Source organism: Pseudophryne corroboree, chromosome 9 (genome assembly GCF_028390025.1).
Source record: "Pseudophryne corroboree isolate aPseCor3 chromosome 9, aPseCor3.hap2, whole genome shotgun sequence".
In the NCBI taxonomy this organism is placed as follows: Eukaryota; Metazoa; Chordata; class Amphibia; order Anura; family Myobatrachidae; genus Pseudophryne; species Pseudophryne corroboree.
In genome coordinates, this window is record NC_086452.1 from 101,289,786 (window position 1) to 101,317,147 (window position 27,362).

Consider the following 27,362-nt stretch of genomic DNA (forward strand, 5'->3'; position numbering starts at 1 on the left):
CTGGATAGATGGCTCACAACAATAACCCGATTTAGTTAACAATAACTATGTACAGGTGTTGCAGACAATCCGCACTTGGGATGGGCGCCCAGCATCCACTACGGACTACGAGAAATAGAATTATCGGTAAGTAAATTCTTATTTTCTCTGACGTCCTAGTGGATGCTGGGAACTCCGTAAAGACCATGGGGATTATACCAAAGCTCCCAAACGGGCGGGAGAGTGCAGATGACTCTGCAGCACCGAATGAGAGAACTCCAGGTCCTCCTCAGCCAGGGTATCAAATTTGTAGAATTTAGCAAACGTGTTTTCCCCTGACCAAGTAGCTGCTCGGCAAAGTTGTAAAGCCGAGACCCCTCGGGTAGCCGCCCAAGATGAGCCCACCTTCCTTGTGGAATGGGCTTTTACAGATTTTGGCTGTGGCAGGCCTGCCACAGAATGTGCAAGCTGAATTGTATTACAAATCCAACGAGCAATAGTCTGCTTAGAAGCAGGAGCACCCAGCTTGTTGGGTGCATACAGGATAAACAGCGAGTCAGATTTTCTGACTCCAGCCGTCCTGGAAACATATATTTTCAAGGCCCTGACTACGTTTAACAACTTGGAGTCCTCCAAGTCACTAGTAGCCGCAGGTACCACAATAGGTTGGTTCAGATGAAACACTGAAACCACCTTAGGGAGAAAATGAGGACGAGTCCTCAATTCCGCCCTGTCTGAATGGAAGATCAGATAAGGGCTTTTACAGGATAAAGCCCGCCAATTCTGACACGCGCCTGGCCGAGGCCAGGGCCAACAACATGACCACTTTCCATGTGAGATATTTTAACTCCACAGATTCAAGTGGTTCAAACCAATGTGACTTTAGGAACCCCAAAACTACATTGAGATCCCAAAGTGCCACTGGAGGCACAAAAGGAGGCTGTATATGCAGTCCCCTTTTACAAACGTCTGAACTTCAGGAACTGAAGCTAGTTCTATTTGGAAGAAATTTGACAGGGCCGAAATTTGAACCTTAATGGACCCCAATTTTAGGCCCATAGACACTCCTGTTTACAGGAAATGCAGGAATCGACCTAGTTGAAATTCCTCCCTCGGGGCCTTACTGGCCTCGCACCACGCAACATATTTTCGCCAAATGCGGTGATAATGCTTTGCGGTTACATCCTTCCTGGCTTGATCAGGGTAGGGATGACTTCATCCGGAATGCCTTTTTCCTTCAGGATCCGGCGTTCAACCGCCCTGCTGTCAAACGCAGCCGCGGTAAGTCTCTGAATAGACAGGGTCTTTGCTGGAGCAGGTCCCTTCTTTGAGGTAGAGGCCACGGGTCCTCCGTGAGCATCTCTTGAAGTTCCGGGTACCAAGTCCTTCTTGGCCAATCCGGAGCCACGAGTATAGTTCTTACTCCCCTCCGTCTTATAATTCTCAGTACTTTTGGTATGAGAGGAAGAGGAGGGAACACATACACTGACTGGTACACCCACGGTGTTACCAGAGCGTCCACAGCTATTGCCTGAGGGTCCCTTGACCTGGCGCAATACCGGTCCAATTTTTTGTTTAGGCGGGACGCCATCATGTCCACCTTTGGTTTTTCCCAACGGTTTACAATCATGTGGAAGACTTCTGGGTGAAGTCCCCACTCTCCCGGGTGGAGGTCGTGCCTGCTGAGGAAGTCTGCTTCCCAGTTGTCCACTCCCGGAATGAACACTGCTGACAATGCTATCACATGATTTTCCGCCCAGCGAAAAATCCTTGCAGCTTCTGCCATTGCCCTCCTGCTTCTTGTGCCGCCCTGTCTGTTTACGTGGGCGACTGCCGTGATGTTGTCCGACTGGACCAGCACCGGCTGACCTTAAAGCAGAGGTCTTGCTTGGCTTAGGGCATTGTAAATGGCCCTTAGCTCCAAAATATTTATGTGAAGTGATGTCTCCAGGCTTGACCACAAGCGCTGGAAATTCCTTCCCTGTGTGACTGCTCCCCAGCCTCGCAGGCTGGCATCCGTGGTCACCAGGACCCAGTCCTGAATGCCGAATCTGCGGCCCTCTAGAAGATGAGCACTCTGCAACCACCACAGGAGAGACACCCTTGTCTTTGGTGACAGGGTTATCCGCTGATGCATCTGAAGATGCGATCCGGACCATTTGTCCAGCAGGTCCCACTGGAAAGCTCTTGCGTGGAATCTGCCGAATGGAATTGCTTCGTAGGAAGCCACCATTTTTCCCAGGACCCTTGTGCACTGATGCACTGACACTTGGCCTGGTTTTAGGAGGTTTCTGACTAGTTCGGATAACTCCCTGGCTTTCTCCTCCGGGAGAAACACCTTTTTCTGGACTGTGTCCAGGATCATCCCTAGGAATAGAAGACGTGTCGTCGGGATCAGCTGCGATTTAGGAATATTGAGAATCCAACCGTGCTGCCGCAACACTACTTGAGATAGTACTACCCCGACTACCAACTCTTCCCTGGATCTTGCCCTTATCAGGAGATCGTCCAAGTAAGGGATAACTAAAACTCCCTTCCTTCGAAGGAGTATCATCATTTCGGCCATTACTTTGGTAAAGACCCGGGGTGCCGTGGACAAACCAAACGGCAGCGTCTGAAACTGATAGTGACAGTTCTGTACCACAAACCTGAGGTACCCTTGGTGAGAAGGGTAAATTGGGACATGGAGATAAGCATCCTTGATGTCCAGAGACACCATATAATCCCCTTCTTCCAGGTTCGCAATCACCGCTCTGAGTGACTCCATCTTGAAATTGAACCTTTGTATGTAAGTGTTCAAGGATTTCAGATTTAAAATAGGTCTCACCGAGCCGTCCGGCGTCGGTACCACAAACAGCGTAGAATAATACCCCTTTCCCTGTTGTAGGAGGGGTACCTTGATTATCACCTGCTCGGAATACAGCTTGTGAATGGCTTCCAATACCGCCTCCCTGTCGGAGGGAGACGTCGGTAAAGCAGACTTTTAGGAAACGGCGAAGGGGAGACGTCTCGACTTCCAATTTGTACCCCTGAGATACCACCTGAAGGATCCAGGGGTCCACCTGTGAGTGAGCCCACTGCACGCTGAATTTTTTGAGACGGGCCCCCACCGTGCCTGAGTCTGCTTGTAAAGCCCCAGCGTCATGCTGAGGACTTGGCAGAAACGGGAGAGGGCTTCTGTTCCTGGGAACTGGCTGTTTGCTGCAGCCTTTTTCCTCTCCCTCTGCCACGGGGCAGAAATGAGGAGTCTTTTGCCCGCATGCCCTTATGGGGCCTAAAGGACTGCGCCTGATAATACGGCGTCTTCTTATGTTGAGAGGCTACCTGGGGTAAAAATGTGGATTTCCCAGCCGTTGCCGTGGCCACCAGGTCTGTTAGACCTACCCCAAATAACTCCTCCCTTTTATAAGGCGATACTTCCATATGCCTTTTGGAATCAGCATCACCTGACCACTGTCTTGTCCATAACCCTCTTCTGGCAGAAATGGACAGCGCACTTACTCTTGATGCCAGTCGGCAAATATCCCTCTGTGCATCACGCATATATAGAAATGCATCTTTTTAAATGCTCTATAGTCAGTAATATACTGTCCCTATCTAGGGTATCAATATTGTCAGTCAGGGAATCCGACCAAGCCACCCCAGCACTGCACATCCAGGCTGAGGCGATTGCTGGTCGCAGTATCACACCCGTGTGAGTGTATATACATTTTTAGGATATTTTCCTGCTTTCTGTCAGCAGGTTCCTTAAGGGCGGCCGTATCCGGGGACGGTAGTGCCACCTGTTTAGACAAGCGTGTGAGCGCTTTATCCGCCCTAGGGGGTGTTTCCCAACGTGCCCTATCCTCTGGCGGGAAGGGGTATGATGCTAATAACTTTTTAGAAATTAACAGTTTTTATCGGGGGAAACCCACGCATCATCACACACTTCATTTAATTCCTCAGATGCAGGAAAAACTACAGGCAGTTTTTTCTCACCCAACATAATACCCTTTTTAGTGGTACTGGTATTATCAGAAATATGTAAAACATTTTCCATAGCCTCAATCATGTAACATGTGGCCCTACTGGAAGTCACATTCGTCTCTTAATCGTCGACACTGGAGTCAGTATCCGTGTCGGCGTCTGTATCTGCCATCTGAGGTAACGGGCGTTTTAGAGCCCCTGATGGCTTTTGAGACACCTGGACAGGCACAGGCTGAGTAGCCGGCTGTCTCATGTCATCAATCTTTTGTAAAGAGCTGACACTGTCACGTAATTCCTTCCATAAGCTCAGCCACTCAGGTGTCGACTCCCTAGGGGGTGACATCTCCATTACAGGCAATTGCTCCGCCTCCACACCATTTTCCTCCTCATACATGTCGACACAATCGTACCGACACACAGGGAATGCTCTGATAAAGGACAGGACCCCACTAGCCCTTTGGGGAGACAGAGGGAGAGTATGCCAGCACACACCAGAGCGCTATATATATACAGGGATAACCTTATAGAAGTGTTTTTCCCCTTATAGCTGCTGTTTTATTAATACTGCGCCTAATTAGTGCCCCCCTCTCTTTTTTAACCCCTTTCTGTAGTGTAGTAACTGCAGGGGATAGCCAGGGAGCTTCCCTCCAACGGAGCTGTGAGAGAAAATGGCGCCAGTGTGCTGAGGAGATAAGTCCGCGAAAAAGGGGCGGAGCCTATCTCCCGCATTTTTATGGATTCTGGCAGGGGTTAAAATACATCCATATAGCCCTGGGGGTTATATGTGATGTATGTTTGCCAGCCAAGGTGTTTTTATTGCTGCTCAGGGCGCCCCCCCCCCCCAGCGCCCTGCACCCTCAGTGACTGCAGTGTGAGGTGTGTATGAGGAGCAATGGCGCACAGCTGCAGTGCTGTGCGCTACCTTGGTGAAGACTGATGTCTTCTGCCGCCGATTTTCCGGACCTCTTCTTGCTTCTGGCTCTGTAAGGGGGCCGGCGGCGCGGCTCTGGGACCGGACTCCGAGGCTGGGCCTGTGTTCGGTCCCTCTGGAGCTAATGGTGTCCAGTAGCCAAGAAGCCCAAGCTGGCTGCAAGCAGGCAGGTTCGCTTCTTCTCCCCTTAGTCCCTCGATGCAGTGAGCCTGTTGCCAGCAGGTCTCACTGAAAATAAAAAACCTAAAACTAAACTTTCACTAAGAAGCTCAGGAGAGCCCCTAGTGTGCACCCTTCTCGGCCGGGCACAAAAATCTAACTGAGGCTTGGAGGAGGGTCATAGGGGGAGGAGCCAGTGCACACCAGGTAGTCCTAAAGCTTTACTTTTGTGCCCAGTCTCCTGCGGAGCCGCTATTCCCCATGGTCCTTACGGAGTTCCCAGCATCCACTAGGACGTCAGAGAAAATGTAAAAAATAAAAAAAAACACAATACACTTTAATATGGAAGCTGCACAGAAAAATAAAATGTGTAATTAAACCTAAAATGTACACACACAGTTGCGGAAATAACAGGAATGCCAAAGGAATTATCCAGCTTAAAAACAAACCTCAAATTCCGGCATACAACCATTCAAGAGACTTCGATTGATCGACTCTGCGTGCATAGTTTGCTAGCTCTGTACTGTGCCCTCTGCCCAGCATGGCCCAACTCCTTCTTTGTCTAAGGTTATCAGGATTCCCCCAGAGAATCCCCTTGTATCTGAACAGACAACTGTAGACTATTCAAAATGTAAAACGCCAATCACATCCAGTAATCATTATAGAATGACCAATTATAGGGATCTACAGGTAACATCGGAGAAATGTTGTAATGTACTAGTGTCCACAGCAGTGTCCCTGGTTGTGGGGGCTGCCGGCTCCGGGCTGCATATGAGATCTCGCTAGAGTAACAAAAAATCTCGTACATGCGCACTAGAGCTGGCCGGCAGGAAGACACAGCGTGCTCAGGAGGGGATCGCCGGAAGGGGCAGTTTTCACTCCCCAGCTCTAACAGTCAAAACGTTTATACATCTTATCGATGTTCCTTGCTGCTACAATACATCTCCCCCAATTATCTATTTGCCAACACACATAACTTGTTCACATTAAGACATGTTAAAATAAGAATTTACTTACCGATAATTCTATTTCTCGGAGTCCGTAGTGGATGCTGGGGTTCCTGAAAGGACCATGGGGGATAGCGGCTCCGCAGGAGACAGGGCACAAAAAGTAAAGCTTTAGGATCAGGTGGTGTGCACTGGCTCCTCCCCCTATGACCCTCCTCCAAGCCTCAGTTAGGATACTGTGCCCGGACGAGCGTACACAATAAGGAAGGATTTTGAATCCCGGGTAAGACTCATACCAGCCACACCAATCACACTGTACAACCTGTGATCTGAACCCAGTTAACAGTATGATAACAGCGGAGCCTCTGAAAAGATGGCTCACAACAATAATAACCCGATTTTTGTAACTATGTACAAGTATTGCAGATAATCCGCACTTGGGATGGGCGCCCAGCATCCACTACGGACTCCGAGAAATAGAATTATCGGTAAGTAAATTCTTATTTTCTCTATCGTCCTAGTGGATGCTGGGGTTCCTGAAAGGACCATGGGGATTATACCAAAGCTCCCAAACGGGCGGGAGAGTGCGGATGACTCTGCAGCACCGAATGAGAGAACTCCAGGTCCTCCTTAGCCAGGGTATCAAATTTGTAGGATTTTACAAACGTGTTTGCCCCTGACTAAGTAGCCGCTCGGCAAAGTTGTAAAGCCGAGACCCCTCGGGCAGCCGCCCAAGATGAGCCCACCTTCCTTGTGGAATGGGCATTTACATATTTTGGCTGTGGCAGGCCTGCCACAGAATGTGCAAGCTGAATTGTATTACACATCCAACTAGCAATAGTCTGCTTAGAAGCAAGAGCACCCAGTTTGTTGGGTGCATACAGGATAACAGCAAGTCAGTTTTCCTGACTCCAGCCGTCCTGGAACCTATATTTTCAGGGCCCTGACAACATCTAGCAACTTGGAGTCCTCCAAGTCCTTAGTAGGCGCAAGGCACCACAATAAGCTGGTTCAGGTGAAACACTGACACCACCTTAGGGAGAGAACTGGGGACGAGTCCGCAGCTCTGCCCTGTCCGAATGGACAAACAGATATGGGCTTTTTTGAGAAAAAAACCACCAATTTGACACTCGCCTGGCCCAGGCCAGGGCTAAGAGCATGGTCACTTTTCATGTGAGATGCTTCAAATCCACAGATTTGACTGGTTTTAAACCAATGTGATTTGAGGAATCCCAGAACTACGTTGAGATCCCACAGTGCCACTGGAGGCACAAAAGGGGGTTGTATATGCAGTACTCCCTTGACAAACTTCTGGACTTCAGGAACTGAAGCCAATTCTTTCTGGAAGAAAATCGACAGGGCCGAAATTTGAACCTTAATGGACCCCAATTTGAGGCCCATAGACACTCCTGTTTGCAGGAAATGCAGGAATCGACCGAGTTGAAATTTCTTCGTGGGGCCTTCCTGGCCTCACACCACGCAACATATTTTCGCCCCATGTGGTGATAATGTTGTGCGGTCACCTCCTTCCTGGCTTTGACCAGGGTAGGAATGACCTCTTCCGGAATGCCTTTTTCCCTTAGGATCCGGCGTTCCACCGCCATGCCGTCAAACGCAGCTGCGGTAAGTCTTGGAACAGACATGGTACTTGCTGAAGCAAGTCCCTTCTTAGCGGCAGAGGCCATAAGTCCTCTGTGAGCATCTCTTGAAGTTCCGGGTACCAAGTCCTTCTTGGCCAATCCGGAGCCATGAGTATAGTTCTTACTCCTCTACGTCTTATAATTCTCAGTACCTTAGGTATGAGAAGCAGAGGAGGGAACACATACACCGACTGGTACACCCACGGTGTTACCAGAACGTCCACAGCTATTGCCTGAGGGTCTCTTGACCTGGCGCAATACCTGTCCCGTTTTTTGTTCAGACGGGACGCCATCATGTCCACCTTTGGTATTTCCCAACGGTTCACAATCATGTGGAAAAACTTCCCGATGAAGTTTCCACTCTCCCGGGTGGAGGTCGTGCCTGCTGAGGAAGTCTGCTTCCCAGTTTCCATTCCCGGAATGAAACACTGCTGACAGTGCTATCACATGATTTTCCGCCCAGCGAAAAGTCCTTGCAGTTTTTGCCATTGCCCTCCTGCTTCTTGTGCCGCCCTGTCTGTTTACGTGGGCGACTGCCGTGATGTTTTTCCCACTGGATCAATACCGGCTGACCTTGAAGCAGAGGTCTTGCTAAGCTTAGAGCATTATAAAATTACCCTTAGCTCCAGTATATTTATGTGGAGAAAAATCTCCAGACTTGATCACACTCCCTGGAAATTTTTTCCTTGTGTGACTGCTCCCCAGCCTCTCGGGCTGGCCTCCGTGGTCACCAGCATCCAATCCTGAATGCCGAATCTGCGGCCCTCTAGAAGATGAGCACTCTGTAACCACCACAGGAGAGACACCCTTGTCCTTGGATATAGGGTTATCCGCTGATGCATCTGAAGATGCGATCCGGACCATTTGTCCAGCAGATCCCACTGAAAAGTTCTTGCGTGAAATCTGCCGAATGGAATTGCTTCGTAGGAAGCCTCTTTTCCTGGTTTTAGGAGGTTCCTGACTAGCTCGGATAACTCCCTGGCTTTCTCTTCCGGGAGAAACACCTTTTTCTGGACTGTGTCCAGAATCATCCCTAGGCACAGCAGACGTGTCGTCGGGAACAGCTGCGATTTTGGAATATTTAGAATCCACCCGTGCTGTTGTAGCAGTATCCGAGATAGTGCTACTCCGACCTCCAACTGTTCCCTGGACTTTGCCCTTATCAGGAGATCGTCCAAGTAAGGGATAATTAAGACGCCTTTTCTTTAAAGAAGAATCATCATTTCGGCCATTACCTTGGTAAAGACCCGGGGTGCCGTGGACAATCCAAACGGCAGCGTCTGAAACTGATAGTGACAGTTCTGTACCACGAACCTGAAGTACCCTTAGTGAGAAGGGCAAATTTGGGACATGGAGGTAAGCATCCCTGATGTCCCGGGACACTATATAGTCCCCTTCTTCCTGGTTCGTTATCACTGCTCTGAGTGACTCCATCTTGATTTGAACCTTTGTAAGTGTTCAAATTTTTTTAGATTTAGAATAGGTCTCACCTAGCCTTCTGGCTTCAGTACCACAATATAGTGTGGAATAATACCCCTTTCCTTGTTGTAGGAGGGGTAATTTGATTATCACCTGCTGGGAATACAGCTTGTGAATTGTTTCCCATACTGCCTCCTTGTCGGAGGGAGACCTTGGTAAAGCAGACTTCAGGAGCCTGCGAGGGGGAAACGTCACGACATTCCAATCTGTACCCCTGGGATACTACTTGTAGGATCCAGGGGTCCTGTACGGTCCCAGCGTCATGCTGAGAGCTTGGCAGAAGCGGTCTGTTCCTGGGAATGGGCTGCCTGCTGCAGTCTTCTTCCCTTTCCTCTATCCCTGGGCAGATATGACTCTTATAGGGACGAAAGGACTGAGGCTGAAAAGACGGTGTCTTTTTCTGCAGAGATGTGACTTAGGGTAAAAACGGTGGATTTTCCAGCAGTTGCCGTGGCCACCAGGTCCGATGGACCGACCCCAAATAACTCCTCTTCCTTTATACGGCAATACACCTTTGTGCCGTTTGGAATCTGCATCACCTGACCACTGTCGTGTCCATAAACATCTTGTGGCAGATATGGACATCGCACTTACTCTTGATGCCAGAGTGCAAATATCCCTCTGTGCATCTCGTATATATAGAAATGTATCCTTTAAATGCTCTATAGTCAATAAAATACTGTCCCTGTCCAGGGTATCAATATTTTTAGTCAGGGAATCCGACCAAGCCACCCCAGCTCTGCACATCCAGGCTGAGGCGATCGCTGGTCGCAGTATAACACCAGTATGTGTGTATATACTTTTTATGATATTTTCCAGCCTCCTGTCAGCTGGCTCCTTGAGGACGGTCCTATCTATAGACGGTACCGCCACTTGTTTTGATAAGCGTGTGAGCGCCTTATCCACCCTAAGGGGTGTTTCCCAACGCGCCCTAACTTCTGGCGGGAAAGGGTATACCGCCAATAATTTTCTATCGGGGGGAACCCACACATCATCACACACTTCCTTTAATTTATCTGATTCAGGAAAAACTACAGGTAGTTTTTTCACATCCCACATAATACCCTCTTTTGTGGTACTTGTAGTATCAGAAATATGTAACACCTCCTTCATTGCCCTTAACAAGTAACGTGTGGCCCTAAAGGGAAATCCGTTTGTTTCTTCACCGTCGACACTGAAATCAGTGTCCGTGTCTGTCGACCGACTGAGGTAAAAGGACGTTTTAACGCCCCTGACGGTGTTTGAGACGCCTGGACAGGTACTAATTTGTTTGCCAGCCGTCTCATGTCGCCAACCGACCTTGCAGCGTGTTGACATTATCACGTAATTCCATAAATAAGCCATCCATTCCGGTGTCGACTCCCTAGAGAGTGACATCACCATTACAGGCAATTTGCTCCGCCTCCTCACCAACATCGTCCTCATACATGTCGACACACACGTACCGACATATAGCACACACACACAGGGAATGCTCTGATAGAGGACAGGACCCCACTAGCCCCTTGGGGAGACAGAGGGAGAGTTTGCCAGCACACACCAAAGCGCTATATTTTACAGGGATAGCCTTATAATAAGTGCTCCCTTATAGCTGCTTTTATAAAATCACAATTTCGCCAAATTTTGCCCCCCTCTCTTGATTTAACCCTGTTTCTGTAGTGCAGTGCAGGGGAGAGCCTGGGAGCCTTCCTGACCAGCGGAACTGTGTGAGGAAATGGCGCTGTGTGCTGAGGAGATAGGCCCCGCCCCCTTTTCGGCGGGCTCGTCTCCCGCTTAAAAATGGATTCTGGCAGGGGTTAAATATCTCCATATAGCCCCGGAGGCTATATGTGAGGTATTTTTTGCCAAAAAAAGGATTTTCATTGCTGCCCAGGGCGCCCCCCCCCAGCGCCCTGCTCAGTGACTGCCGTGTGAAGTGTGCTGAGAGCAATGGCGCACAGCTGCAGTGCTGTGCGCTACCTTAAGAAGACTGAGGAGTCTTCTGCCGCCGATTCTGGACCTTCTTCTCTTTTCAGCATCTGCAAGGGGGCCGGCGGCGAGGCTCCGGTGACCATCCAGGCTGTACCTGTGATCGTCCCTCTGGAGCTAATGTCCAGTAGCCAAAGAAGCCAATCCATCCTGCACGCAGGTGAGTTCACTTCTTCTCCCCTAAGTCCCTCGATGCAGTGATCCTGTTGCCAGCAGGACTCACTGTAAAATAAAAAACCTAAGCTAAACTTTTCTAAGCAGCTCTTTAGGAGAGCCACCTAGATTGCACCCTTCTCGGCCGGGCACAAAAACCTAACTGAGGCTTGGAGGAGGGTCATAGGGGGAGGAGCCAGTGCACACCACCTGATCCTAAAGCTTTACTTTTTGTGCCCTGTCTCCTGCGGAGCCGCTATCCCCCATGGTCCTTTCAGGAACCCCAGCATCCACTAGGACGATAGAGAAAATGGGTTGGGCCCGATATGCCGACATTTGGGGTGCTGGCAGTCAGAACACCGACTGCAGCACCCTGATAGGGGTTGGCTACATATGTTGACTGTTCCCCTTCCCCCCCCCTAACCCTCCCTTCCTGCAGCTTAAATCTAACCTTCCCCCCACCTTCCTGCAGCCTAAACCTAGCCCTCCCGACACCGCAGCCTATCCCTAACCTTTCTTGGGGGTGCCTAAACCTACCCCCCACACACCTCCCTACAGTCTAAACCTATCGTTGTTCAGTATCCCGGCAGTCAGGATTCTGGCATTCCGAGCAGTGTCGGGATTCTGGTGTCGGTATTTTGACTACAGGTATACCGACAGGATCCCGTTAAAATACAGAACATTGAGCAACACTTGTGTTGGACTCTCACTCTCAACAGTGCAAACAAAATGGGGGATTGAGCGCATTGTAATATCACAAATACATGCCATCACAGGGGCCTAACATTCTGCATGCAGGGGTCTAACAATAGTAGAAGCCGATGAAACAAGTTGGATGTTTACTTTGTGTAGGGAATGGTATGGCTGTCCACAAAAACAACCTGCCTACTTACTGCTTCCAGCTGCCTCTTCTTCTGTACCAGAAGCTGAAGCATCAGATTCACGTTCGCCAAATCCAAGTTATCCTGATCGGTTACCAGTAGATCCTGGAAGATCTGCCATCGGTGACCATTCTGAAGAATAAAAGAGAAAAACGGAGATGAAAAGAACAAACCCTGATGGAAACATCCTTAGATCAACCTAATAAGCAGAAGCATTGAAATAAATAATATTTATAGAAGAAAAAAAAAGTTGAAACCACCATTAAACTCACACACATCTCATCTATGGGCTACTTGCAAGCGTGTTCCTGTGGTGGTGCCACCAACCAGATAAAGCTAAAAAGGTACATTTTGGTGTAGTACTCTGCATCTTTGGTATCACACAATGCTTTGAAGTCTCTGTGGCTTGCCAGCAAAAATTGGTGGATATTGAAGGACAAATCCAGTGCAATAATATCAGTTTGGTTGGTTTGCAGGAAAAACAGAGTGGTCCGACAGAGCTGCTTGGAATCCTGACTACTACCTTTGGACACGATGTCTTCACTCCCCAGTTTATGGAGCAGTCTCATCTAACTTCCCACCAAGCCTCTCCCGCCTTGACCACCACCAAAATTTTCACTGCCATAATCCTACACTATAAGGACCATGATACTATGATTAACCTGGCTTAAGCCAAGTGTCCACTGGAACGTCAGCACATTGCTGTATTTCATGATTTCATGATTTCTCCTGGGAGGTGCAAAAATCCTGAGCTAAATTTGTTCATGTTAAAAGACTTTTGCGGGAGTCGTCTACGGTGGCTGCTCTCACTTCTTTGACATATGCTGTTAACTGGCTTGGCCTACAAATACCTAAGAAGGGGGTTGTCATGAGTATCCACTATTCCATTACTTGGTGTTTTCATGTATGTTTTACTGTACAATTGTATTGTTTATATATAACTAGCATTTGCCTGCGGGGATGTCTGTTGTTGCTCAGTGGAACTAGTTTTACAAGGTAACCGGAGTTAGAAGGTCGACAACACATACAGTTGACATGTTTTTTTGTTTTTTCATTTTTAGGCCTTTTCCATACTTCACCATCCACGTGGACTACAACTCAGAACAGTAAGCATGTCAAGCAAAGCGTGGGAATGCGGAGCGCTAATTGGAAGACCACGTGCTGAAAGTGAAATTTTGACACAAAATACCATCAAAAACTATGTCAATCTTTTCATGTGTCAACCATTTCCATGTCGACCCTCTGATCCACAACCATTTTACAAAGACAGTAGTGCCATCTAATATTATGATGTATATTTTATATTGTACACATTGATCACAAAAATCTTTGTAAACAATATTTGCAACAGAGAAATGATAGACAAAATCTGATTGGTTGTTATGGGTAACATCACCACTTTTTTTAGAAGCTTTAGTACATTTACCCCTTTTGTGTTTGGGTGTGCAATACATACTTTTCTCAGTGGGATCCATTTCTCTCCGTTTTACTGTCTATTTATATCCTGCAACCCTATAAAGGTCCTAGCTAAAGGCTGTGAGTTTAGGGCTGAATTTCCTATAGTCCCTGTTACTTGTGTGGGGAATTTTAATAGGATCCTGGATGAGTTGGATATATGGCGAGAAGGCACACGCACTGAGGGGCCTCCACTTTTTGCATCTTCTCCGAGATGGAATTAGTGGATGCTTGGCGATACAATTATCCTCAGGTGTGGGGTTATTCCAGCTTCTGATCTCACAATACTTTTTACCAGCAGAGATATGGGTTTAATATCGAAGTCTTTACTCGCTGCTGTCTAGTCAGTGGCTTACTTGTCTTGTGGTGTTTCAGAGCACTTCTACTGCTGCTGTAAGCCCTTGAGTTTTATTTCCTCTCGGCACGCCAGGTTCTGTGCGGCTCTGCTAGTGTTGGGCATTTTTTAGAGACCAAGTCTGAATCTGTATACAAAGTGCTGCGATACAGGGTTCACAGTTTTTTCCACGCAATGTTCCATTGTACTACATACACAGACTCAGTTACATGCGGAAACAAACAAGTGTCTCTTAACAACTTAATCAACAGTGACTCCTGGTGCATCCAAGTCACATCGCATAGAAGCAGAGGTGCATTTTCAGGTAAAAAATTGTCCAGCGCTAGCAAAGTCACATGGAACCTGGTAGCTCACGTTGTCCAGGCTTTTCACATCACATGGCATATTGAGGCTAGATGTAGGAGGACACGTATATGTAAATGGGATCATGGACTCCTTCATTCTTAGACAAGGTACCCGTCAGAGTTGTGTTACTCCCCCCTTTCAATTTGCCATTGAGCCGCTAGCGTTCTCTATGGCCATATTATCTCCAAGTCTAAGGAAAATTTCTTTATATGCTGCCTAGCTTCTAGCTCTTTCGGATTAACTGGAGTAAATCAGCCGTGGTTCCTGTATTCCTGTACTTCCCACCTTCTCAGCCCTTCACATATTGTCTCACATTACGTTTGTGTTCTCCATTTAAATACATTGGCATTTTGATCACTCATGATGTCACACAGCACATTTACCAGAGCGTTTGGCTCAAATTGTTTCCTTCAAAATATCATGTTTGGTTAAAATTCCCTTTGTAGGTCACGAGCAGGATACATTTAGTGAAGATTATTATTCTGCCAAACTGCTTTATTCTCTACAGCACTCTTTGGTTAATCTTTCCCCTTCCGTTTTCACTGAGGCTGGGTACACACTATACAATATATCAGAGGCTGTTGCAATCAATGACACAATTTATTGTTTCATGAATTGGGTGGTTGTATTGTCCCACTGGATGTGCTATATGTCCAAATGGACGATTCCACAAATGATGCAGTATTGTTACATGAAGCATTTAATAATATACCACCTCGAACAGTGATCTGTAGTGTGTACGGCAATGGAATATATTGTTACATTGTATCGCCACATCGCACCGTAGTTCACGTATGCACACAGCTTAAGATTGCTAGGTATCATACCTCTTTTTGTCTGGGCTGGTAAGCATTCCTGTGTCTCAAATAAGACTGTGTAGACCTTGTAGTGGCAGTGAAAAGGCCATTCCAGACATAAATTATCATCTGGCAGTGCAGGAATGTGTAGTTGGACTGTGGGAATGCTCATTGGGCACTAATTCAGCAGACTGGCTCCTCTTTCAGCCCATTAGTTTTTACCTGCAAACTCTCCTATGGCAGGATATACTTCTCTACTGGTTCATGCACGTAATGCATTGTTAACAGCACACAAGGTCCTTTGGTCTATTGGTATAGATCCTTGTTCTCCTTGTGTGGAAATAGAGCCTTTGCTGAATTGTTTCATTTGGAGGGTGGTTCTCTCTGGTTGTCTTCAGGGGTCATATTTATCGTGTAGGAAGTTTGTACTCCTTTATGCAGCTCAGTACTTATTCTGATCTCCTATGCTCTATGTTCTATCGATATCTGCAGCTCAGACATGCCTTGTGATACAGTGGGATGGGAGACTCTTGCTTTGGTAGAATCACCCTTGCTTCATTTGTTATGTACTCTCCCTTCTAAAAAAAAACATATATCACGTACGTGTTACTCTCTAATGCCAGCCTTGGGTGCAAGCGACTTGTTGGTATTGAGCTCTAAATAGGAGGACAACTTGGGTTTCCTTACGGTTGAGGAATGGGGCATTGTTTTTGGTTCACCTCATGTAGCCACGTCTTATGCCAGATTTCATTGGACTCTGGTGCATTTGGGAAGAATTGAGGGTTTAACTTCTACTTCCTGTCCTAAATGTGGAGAGATGGCTGACGATTTTTGGTCCTGTCCCTTACTTACGGACTTCTGGTCTTGATCTTGGAATGTGTGGCTACCACCGGAATTAAAATGCGCCTAAAGGACCTGAAAATTTCCTGTTTGGTCTCGGATTTACTAATGTCCTCAACTGTTATTTACACACACGCTATTATTTTATTTACACTGGTCAAAATGTGTATTCCCAGGAAGTGGATAGATTCGCAGGCTCCCTCTCTTCCCTCCAGAATAGGACTATTTCATTCCATTCATTCTCATGAAAGATTTATGTATACAATAAAGAAGTGGCCATTTGATCAAGTTTGGTCTCTGTGGCAGTCCACCAGATACGACCTAGACCCTGACACCACGTCTCCTTAAGAACAGCTTGCATGTGTTATTGGATGTTCCCGTCGCCTCAATACACTACATCAATGTATTTTACAACCTATTCGGAGTTATTTACAGTTTCATTGACATTAATAATTTATTCTATATGCATTATTCCCACTGCTTTTCTTACCTCTACTGGTGTCATAGGGCACTATTCTCCTGTTAATATTAGGTCAGATGTTATAATTTATATATCTGGCAATGGAGAGATTTTAGGTGCAACTACAATTTAGTTATTTACAAAGAGATTAATACTGTTGGCAAAAGGAGTGAGGGGGGAGGTCTGGATGCATTGGAAGACACAAGACCACCAAGAGAAGCCTGAGCTGCCCTTCTGCAAAACAACAAACTGCCTGTGGAGCCTGCAATCTATCACAGCATAACTCATGGAGAAGTGCAGGTTTTATATAAAGTTTACATTTTTTGTATTTGCATTTACCTTCACAACAATATTTATAAAATAAAAGTCTTACAAAAAGAATTTATTTAGTGTAAGTTTTGCCACTTTTAGCAACTTGCTGGGTTGCTGGTTTCCAATTCTCTTTCACAAAAATAGGTTTTTAATTCCTGAAGAAATTACTGTGATTTTCAGCCCAGCAATTGAATAGGAAAAACCTTGCGGCCACGGGACATTCAAAATCCCACCGGTAATTGAATATGCCCCCAAGTATACTCTTTTGCCCATTAACACTAGATTTTAGGGGTGGTCTTCTGTATACCGGCGGTCGGGCTCCCGGCGCTCAGTATACCGACGCCGGGAGCCCGACAGCCGGCATACCGACACTTATTTTCCCTCGTGGGGGTCCACGACCCCCATAGAGGGAGAATAAAATAGTGTGGCGCGCGTAGCGCGCCACCGTGCCCGTAGCGTGGCGAGCGCAGCGAGCCCGCAAGGGGCTCATTTGCGCTCGCCACGCTGTCGGTAAGCCGGCGGTCGGGCTCCCGGCGCCGGTATGCTGGTCGCCGGGAGCCCGACCGCCGGCCAGCCGTAGTGAACCCGATTTTAGATGGGGCAGATTTGTTTGAACATGAGCTGCCACCAGTTGGCCGATTATGCTTGCAACTCCACAATGCACGGAAGTTACCGAAATGGGTCCCGGCGGCATCCTTCCTTTTTTGAATCCTCCACCATAGGCGTAACTGTGTATTAAAGATGATGAACCGTACTATTTTCTAGCATTTTAAATTATCCCCCCCCCCCCCCCCCCCTCTCTAAGTCCCTTCCTCCAGGTTTCATGCAATTTCTCACACATCCTTTGGCATACAGCCACTCATATAAAGGCTATACTGAAGAACGGTGGCCATTTTCTTGAAGCACGCAATCTTTTCTTCTTTCCAGTGTTTCTTCTATGGTGGTCAGAGTGATGGATTTATCACTGTGTTGCAGTCACCCAGATCAGGATAAAGGAGATTGCTAGAACTTCCAGGAAGTTTACCTGACATTCAAGGAGAGCCAGCAAGTACAGTATACATAAGCAAGCTATCTGACAAGTAACAAAATGCGAGAGAGGGTTGTGATTAAACACAGATGTCATTGATGAGACAATGGCTCTTCCTAACAAGTGAGAGGTTATTCCCTCACGGAATAGGCTCACCTAACTAATTCACTGGATTAAAAGTCATTCTGAAAGCCCGATAGAGTAAACATTCTAAATCCTTTCCTCCTTGCTAGTAATAAATAGAATGGAAAAAGGGCACAACAGCATATAATATAGTAAATAACTAAAGTCTCATTATACTTATCCTGGCTAGGAATTAAAACTGCCCGAGCACACTGGATACCCAAATTAAAAACAGAATATTTTCACATATAAATACTGCCAGCCGGCTCCACGGATACCATATAAAAGGTCAGGCCTTGCTCCCTATGTTGATCCGTGGTCTGATGACTCTTTTTGATGCACACCACCTCGTTTAATCCTGAAATCTGAACAGTTAAGGCAGATGTCACATGGGGTCCTCAACAAGACTTCACAGCAAAGCAAAAATGCCCAAACCATTCTCTATCTGAAGAGCTAACAGTGACTTCTAAATCTAAATACCGCTAGTTTTCATTGTAACTGGTATTAAAAAGGTCTTTCAGGAAGTCATCATCCAATCAGTTAATTCCATAGCCATTATTACAATATAAGCATTGTGTAAATACAACTGTGCTCCTCCATGCACTGACCTGAGCTAATATTGTAACATTCAAGGGCTAAAGAAAGCAAACCTGAATGGAAGATTAAAATGTTGCTCCCTCCCCCCACCCCGTATTTGGGTTTGAATGGTGGCAGCAACCTCCATCCCAGAGAGCACAAACCACTTTCATAATGAGAGTACTTGATCACCAAAACCCTGCTGTGTAGTTGCCAGGTGGCCTAGCTGCAAGAAGCTATACACTTGGGTCAACACATTCAAACCACTAAAGAATTTCTCAGAAATGGAAGCACACTTTACTAGACATTCCTAAACATAACCATATGCACACTATTATTTCAGACAAGATGTTACATATAAAAGAGAGAAAAGAGATTGCAGCTTATTACATAAAAGTTTGTTAAACTTTTCCCCCTCAACCATTAGGCACGGCCTGTGTGATTGTTTTTCTTTGTTTATAATCCCAGTCACTTTCATTTTGTTAGATTTGTATATTTACTACGAGATCTCACCGATGGGTCCAGCTTCAGTCGCTTGTCGTCAAATCTCTGCTTCTGTTTGAGAATGAGTTCATTTACTGTAAAAAATGCAAACACTGCATCTTACTGTAAGCTAGACGCATTAGAACATACAGATATGCAAAAACTAATAATGGGCATTTAAAATGAGTAGCTCTCTGGCCACTGGAAACAAGTGTCACCTGTAACGGTGGCACAGAGAGAGAGAGAGAGAGAGAGAGAGAGAGAGAGAGAGAGAGAGATCGCTCAGAAAGGAGAAGGCCGGCAGCGAACAAGATGCCTGATTGGAAGGCTGCAGCTCTTGGTCTATGTTGCCACTTTCACTGCACATCTCCTTTCTGGGGGCAAAAGCGGACCTCTATTAATTGGTAACTAATCTGCAGAATCACCAAACCAACAAACCACACTTTAGTCTTTAAATGATCAAATGCACATGTAAATAGAAAGAAACAAAACAAAAAAAAAAAAAAGACACAATCAACTTGATGCGCTAAAACTGTAATGCATTTTTACACTTTGCTCTTTAAACTATTTTAAGTAGAGAAAAATGTAATAACTTTAAAGATTATAATGGAATCCAGGGTTGGACTGGCCCACAGAGGCACAGGAGGGGGAAACCCCCGGGGGGCCCCACTGCCTGAAGCTCCCCCCTACTCTATGGATCAGGTTCCAGACTGTGTATACATACATACACATATCAATGTGGCTAAATCAATGTGGTGGCTGGCCACACCCCTAAACATGGCCCCTTCCACTGCATCCTCCTGGTGGGTCCTTCACGCCCCAGTCCGACACTGATGGAATCCCCAGGTGTGGGTGCACTAAAGCCGGCTATACACAGGACGATCATATGGCCACAGACTGGGGAATAAAGGAGTCAACACAGTAATTTAAAGCAGAAATCACAAGAAAATAATAGAGGTTTTTTTTCCATAAATTACTGCAGCAAGCTATAAAGCGAGACCTTTTCCTCTGTTTTCCAGACTGCGATAACGGATTTATAGATTTGCAGTTTCCAATGTATGTTTTGATTACCATGGTGACAACAGTCACATGACACCGAAAGCAGAGTGGCTTTAGAATGGCGCCACCTTCACATTAACTTTCCCCATCTGCATTTGGGGGAGAAGCCAAGGGGAGATTATCTACAGTGACTACACCAGAGTTTCTCAAACGCGGTCCTCAAGGCACCCCAACAGTCCAGTTTTTAGGTATATCCATAGCTCAACACAGATGGTTAAATCAAATGAACTGAGGTGCTAATTACCGTATATACTCGAGTATAAGCCGACTTTTTCAGCACTTTTTTTTGTGCTGAAAAAGCCACCTCGGCTTATACTCGAGTCAGTGGCAGTGCAGTGTGACAGGCAGAGCAGTGTGAAGGAGGGACACGGAGCGGACAGCGCGCGCCTCTCCTGTGTCCCTCCTGCATCTCCGGCGGGTCTATTAAAGGAAGTGCCCGTTCGTGACCTCTGATCACGAACCGGCACTTCCTTTAATAGACCCGCCGCGGCCGCCGGAGAGACATAGGAGAGGCGCGCGCTGTGCCCTCCGTGTCCCTCCTTCAGAAGACAGCGCGGGATCGACGAAGGGGTAAGTAACAGGCACTGGGTGAGCATATTTGGCACTTGGGGAGGGGGCATATGTGGCAGCATGAGGGGCATATCTGGCAGCATCAGGGCATATCTGGCAGCATCAGGGCATATCTGGCAGCATCAGGGCATATCTGGCACATCTGGCACTGTGGGGCATATCTGGCAGCATGAGGGCATATCTGGCACTGTGGGGCATATCTGGCAGCATGAGGGGCATATCTGGCAGCATGAGGGGCATATCTGGCAGCATGAGGGGCATATCTGGCACATCGGGCACTGTGGGGCATATTTGGCAGCATGAGGGGCATATCTGGCAGCATGAGGGCATATCTGGCACATCTGGCACTGTGGGGCATATGTGGCAGCATGAGGGCATATCTGGCACTGTGGGGCATATCTGGCAGCATGAGGGCATATCTGGCACTGTGGGGCATATTTGGCAACATGAGGGGCATATCTGGCAGCATGAGGGCATATCGGGCATATGTGGCAGCATGAGGGGCATATGTGGCAGCATGAGGGGCATATGTGGCAGCATGAGGGGCATATGTGGCAGCATGAGGGGCATATGTGGCAGCATGAGGGGCATATTTGGCAGCATGAGGGGCATATGTGGCAGCATGAGGGGCATATGTGGCAGCATGAGGGGCATATGTGGCACTGTGGGGCATATGTGGCACTGTGGGGCATATTTGGCAGCATGAGGGCATATCTGGCAGCATGAGGGCATATGTGGCAGCATGAGGGGCATATGTGGCAGCATGAGGGGCATATGTGGCAGCATGAGGGGCATATGTGGCAGCATGAGGGGCATATGTGGCAGCATGAGGGGCATATGTGGCAGCATGAGGGGCATATGTGGCAGCATGAGGGGCATATGTGGCACTGTGGAGGCATATCTGGCAGTATGAGGGCATAGCTGGCACTGTGGGGGCATATCTGGCAGTATGAGGACATATCTGGCACTGAGGGCTGTGTACGGCTAGAGCTGCATTTCCCACCCTAGGCTTATACTCGAGTCAATAAGTTTTCCCAGGTTTTTGTGGTAGAATTAGGTGCCTCGGCTTATATTCGGGTCGATTTATACTCGAGTATATACGGTAAGTCACCTGTGGCCAAGCACGGATATACTTAAAACCTGGACCGTTGGGGTGCCTTGAGGACCGTGTTTGAGAAACTCTGGACTACACAATGATCACATAACACAGAAGCTAAGCCAGCCTCTGTATATGGCAGCTAAACGTGTTTGCACTCTAGAATGATTTTGAAAAGATAAGAATTTGTAAGACAGTTAAAGGGGGGGGATCAGATTAAAGTTTACAAAAGATCATTGACTTGCGATTTAAAGAAAAAGGAGTGCTGCTTAAACCACTCCGGTCTAACACAGGGACTCGGCTGGCACGTCAAAGGGCACACACTGTGGTGCCTAATTCAACACCAATAAAGGAGATCTAAAACACTAATTATTTTGTATGACATCAGCGTGGAAAAGGTTACAGATCTTGCTGGTTGTTGCTTGCACCTCAATGGAGTGTGAGCTGAAACAACTGAGGTACCCCTGGCCGGATATGCCACAACACATTAGCCAATCAGCCAGAACCTCATTTCTAACCGAATCGCCCCACTTGTTAGTTCCGTTAGGTCTAAGCTTCAGTTGAACACAATATTACACACAAACCTTCCAGAGGCAAAGTTACAGCTTGGGCTGTAAATGAACAGAACTATAAACTCACCTAGGAAGTTGGGATAGAGATGGTCGATGTTATCTACCACATAATTACACTTTGGGCAACGGTTATTGTCCTCCAGACTATGATGGATGCATTTGTAGCTGTCGGGAGACAAAACACACATTGTCTGTTGGCAATCGCTGAGAATCAGAGGATAAAAATAATGCTGCTTCTTTAGAGTACATACCAAAAAAGGTGTAAACTGCGCACTAAATGGCAACACACCAGCAGGACAGAGGCTGATGACGTCAGCTGTCCTATATATTCCGTTTCCCCACTGATTATTTAATGGAAACCTTTATTTTCTTGATATTTCAAAAGCTTTTCTTTGGCTTTCGGCAGTTTCTCAGTAAAGATTAATGGCTTTCAACAGGCTATCTGGGCTGTGATGATACAGAGGTCTGCCTACATGAAATTCTTCTAACACCACTCGTGTGACACTGGATAGATGGGTCTGATTCCAGTTATCAAACACCCCCACCCCTCCCTCATGCTGTGCACATCTAGCTCTATCAGGTCTTCGCACGCACACAATGGCGCTGGCATAACAGTAGGAAGAGCTCCTATTGGATTACAGCAAAGAAGTTTTCTTGAGAATGAACACCATGTAATGTGTGAATATTTATCCTATTTAATATTGGCAAGATCCATATCTTGCTTCTATCAACACACTTCAATCTGTACTCGCTAGGAATTTTAACACCGATGTCTATCGAAAAGAAAAACAAAGTGCATATATGAAAAAGAATAAAAACTATACACACACATTATATATAGATAGATGATAGATAGATAGATAGATACACACATAGATACACACACACAATGTAGAGTAGAAATCTGCACAGCACTTCCAATATTCACTGAGGGTGCAAGGTCTAATGTAATAATCCATTAAAGTCCAGCATTGAACCACAATAAGTCCTCTGATGAAAAGACCAGCACCGACAGATATATAGATATATATAACAAGATTTTATTTACCGGTAAATCCATTTCTCGTAGTCTGTAGAGGATGCTGGGGACTCCGTAAGGATCATGGGGAATAGACGGGCTCCGCAGGAGATAGGGCACTTTAAGAAAGCTTTGGATTCTGGGTGTGCACTGGCTCCTCCCTCTATGCCCCTCCTCCAGACCTCAGTTAGAGAAACTGTGCCCAGAGGAGATGAACAGTACGAGGAAAGGATTTTTGTAAATCTAAGGGCAAGATTCATACCAGCCACACCAATCCCACCGTATAACTTGTGATAAACTACCCAGTTAACAGTATGAACAATAACATAGCCTCGGTTCAAACCCGATCAACTATAACATAACCCTTATGTAAGCAATAACTATATACAAGTCTTGCAGAAGAAGTCTGCACTTGGGACGGGCGCCCAGCATCCTCTACGGACTACGAGAAATAGATTTACCGGTAAGTAAAATCTTATTTTCTCTAACGTCCTAGAGGATGCTGGGGACTCCGTAAGGACCATGGCGATTATACCAAAGCTCCCAAACGGGCGGGAGAGTGCGGATGACTCTGCAGCACCGACTGAGCAAACAGGAGGTCCTCCTCAGCCAGGGTATCAAAACTTATAGAACTTTGCAAAGGTGTTTGACCCCGACCAAGTAGCAGCTCGGCACAGTTGTAGTGCCGAGACCCCTCGGGCAGCCGCCCAAGAAGAGCCCACCTTCCTAGTGGAATGGGCCTTAACCGATTTAGGCAATGGCAATCCTGCCGAAGAATGCGCCTGCTGAATCGTGTTACAGATCCAGCGAGCAATAGTCTGCTTTGAAGCAGGAGCGCCAACCTTGTTGGCCGCATACAGAACAAACAGAGCTTCGGTCTTCCTGATCCTAGCCGTTCTGGTCACATAAATCTTCAAAGCCCTGACCACATCCAGGGACTCGGAATCCTCCAAGTCCCGTGTAGCCACAGGCACGACAATAGGTTGGTTCATATGAAAAGATGATACCACCTTGGGTAGAAATTGAGGACGAGTCCTCAACTCTGCCCTATCCACGTGAAAAATCAGGTATTGGCCTTTATATGATAAAGCCGCCAATTCCGAAACCCGCCTTGCAGAAGCTAAGGCCAACAACATGACCACTTTCCAAGTGAGGTATTTCAACTCTACGGTTTTCAGTGGTTCAAACCAAGGTGACTCGAGGAAACTTAATACCACGTTAAGGTCCCAAGGCGCCACTGGAGGTACAAAGGGAGGCTGAATATGCAGCACGCCCTTCACAAAAGTCTGTACTTCAGGAAGAGAAGCCAATTCTCTTTGAAAGAAAATGGATAAGGCCGAAATTTGAACCTTTATGGACCCTAATTTTAGGCCCAAATTCACTCCCGTTTGAAGGAAGTGAAGCAGGCGGCCCAACTGGAACTCCTCCGTAGGAGCAGTTCTGGCCTCACACCAAGAAACATATTTTCGCCATATACGGTGATAATGTTTCGACGTCACATCCTTCCTAGCCTTGATCAGGGTAGGAATGACCTCCTCCGGAATCCCTTTTTCCGCTAGGATCCGGCGTTCAACCGCCATGCCATCAAACGCAGCCGCGGTAAATCTTGGAACAGACAGGGCCCCTGCTGCAGCAGGTCCTGCCTTAGAGGAAGAGGCCACGGATCTTCTGTGAGCAACTCTTGCAGATCCCGATACCAAGTCCTCCTTGGCCAATCTAGAACAATGATGATTATTCTGACCCTTCTTATTCTTATTATCCTCAACACCTTGGGTATGAGAGGTAGAGGAGGAAACACATAGACCGATCTGAACACCCAAGGTGTCACCAGAGCGTCTACCGCAACCGCCTGAGGGTCTCTTGACCTGGCGCAATACCTCTTTAGCTTTTTGTTGAGGCAGGACCATCATGTCTATCTGTGGCAGTCCCCACCGATCCGGGATCTGTGTGAAGACTTCTTGATGAAGTCCCCACTCTCCCGGATGCAGGTCGTGCCTGCTGAGAAAGTCCGCCTCCCAGTTGTCCACCCCCCGGGATGAACACTGCTGATAGTGCGCTTACATGGCCTTCCGCCCAGCGTAGAATCCTGGTCGCCTCTGCCATGGCCACTCTGCTCCTTGTGCCGCCTTGGCGGTTTATATGAGCCCCTGCCGTGACATTGTCTGACTGAATCAGAACCGGTTTGTTCCGAAGCCAGTCCTCCGCTTGGCGTAGGGCGTTGTATATGGCCCTCAACTCCAGGACATTGATGTGGAGACCAGTCTCTAGGCTTGACCAGAGACCCTGGAAATTTCTTCCTAGTGCGACAGCTCCCCAACCTCGGAGGCTCGCGTCCGTGGTCACCAGGACCCAGTCCTGAATGCCGAACCTGCGACCCTCCAGGAGGTGAGCACTGCGCAGCCACCACAGGAGAGACACCCTGGCCCTGGGAGACAGGGTGATCCGTTTTTGCATGTGTAGATGGGACCCGGACCATTTGTCCAATAGGTCCCATTGAAAGGTCCTTGCATGGAACCTGTCGAAGGGGATGGCCTCGTATGAAGCCACCATCTTCTCCAGAACCCTTGTTTTTTGGCTTCAATAGGTTCCTGACCAGAGCTACAAGCTCCTGAACCTTCTCCACTGGAAGAAAAACTCTTTTTTGGTCTGTGTCTAGAATCAGGCCCAAAAAGGGCAGACGCGTTGCAGGGACTAGCTGGGATTTCGGTAAATTGAGAATCCAGCCGTGCCTCTGCAAAGTCTTCATGGACAGAGACACGCTGTCCAGCAACTTCTCCCGAGATCTCGCCCTTATGAGGAGATCGTCCAAGTACGGGATAATTGTGACGCCCTGCCTGCGCAGGAGCCCATCATTTCCGCCATTACCTTGGTGAAAATTCTCGAGGCCGTGGAAAGACCAAACGGCAACGTCTGAAATTGGTAGTTACAGTCCTGTACTGCAAATCTCAGGAACGCCTGGTGAGGAGGGAAAATCGGAACATGAAGGTACGCATCCTTTATGTCCAAGGACACCATCCAATCCCCTCCCTCCAGGCTGGCGATGACCGCTCTGAGCGATTCCATTTTGAACTTGAACCTCTTCAAGTACAGGTTCAGGGATTTCAGATTTAAAATGGGTCTGACCGAACCATCCGGTTTCGGTACCACAAACAGGGATGAATAATAACCCTCTCCTTGCTGGAGATGAGGAACTTTGACTATCACCTGTTGAATGTACAATTTGTGAATTGCAGCTAACACCAGCTCCCTCTCCGACGGGGAAGCCGGCAGAGCCGATTTGAAAAACCGGCAAGGAGGCATGTCTTCGAATTCCAGTCTGTATCCTTGGGAAACAATCTCTATTGCCCAGGGATCCACCTGTGAGAGAACCCAGACGTGGCTGAACAGACGAAGACGTGCTCCCACTTGATCTGACACCCCCCCCCAGGAAAGCCCCAGCGTCATGCGGTGGACTTTGCGGAAGTAGGGGAGGACTTCTGCTCTTGGGAACTAGCAGAGTGCAGCTTTTATCCCTTGCCTTTACCTCTGGCAACAAAGGACGATCCTCGTACCTTCTTACTTTTACTGGAACGAAAGGACTGCATTTGATAATGCGGTACCTTCTTAGCATGCTGCGGGGGAACATAAGGTAAAAAAATAAGATTTTACTTACCGGTAAATCTATTTCTCGTAGTCCGTAGTGGATGCTGGGGACTCCGTAAGGACCATGGGGAATAGACGGGCTCCGCAGGAGACAGGGCACTTTAAGAAAGAATTTGGATACTGGTGTGCTCTGGCTCCTCCCTCTATGTCCCTCCTCCAGACCTCAGTTAGAGAAACTGTGCCCGGAAGAGCTGACAGTACAAGGAAAGGATTTTGGAATCCAGGGCAAGACTCATACCAGTCACACCAATCACACCGTATAACTTGTGATAAACTTACCCAGTTAACAGTATGAACAACAACGGAGCATCAGATCAACCCTGATGCAACCAAACATAACCCTTATGTAAGCAATAACTATATATAAGTATTGCAGAAGAAGTCCGCACAAGGGACGGGCGCCCAGCATCCACTACGGACTACGAGAAATAGATTTACCGGTAAGTAAAATCTTATTTTCTCTAACGTCCTAGTGGATGCTGGGGACTCCGTAAGGACCATGGGGATTATACCAAAGCTCCCAAACGGG

General features: G+C 47.3%; 1 protein-coding gene across 5 annotated transcripts in view; it reads right to left on the reverse strand.

The window, feature by feature from the left end:
* Positions 1-27,362, reverse strand: part of COP1 (COP1 E3 ubiquitin ligase) — a 581,242-nt gene that overhangs the window by 354,725 nt on the left and 199,155 nt on the right. For 4 of the 5 annotated variants that reach the window (XR_010186699.1, XM_063939703.1, XM_063939702.1 and 1 more), the window contains 4 exons: positions 22,241-22,338; positions 18,907-18,971; positions 18,096-18,182; positions 12,116-12,235 (listed from right to left, as the gene is read on the reverse strand). Coding sequence is in view for 4 of the 5 variants with exons in the window: in XM_063939703.1 (XP_063795773.1) it covers positions 12,116-12,235; positions 18,096-18,182; positions 18,907-18,971; positions 22,241-22,338 (370 nt within the window). In the remaining variant the exon portion in view is untranslated. The remainder of the gene's footprint in view (positions 1-12,115; positions 12,236-18,095; positions 18,183-18,906; positions 18,972-22,240; positions 22,339-27,362) is intronic. The other variant, XM_063939701.1, reaches the window with a different exon arrangement.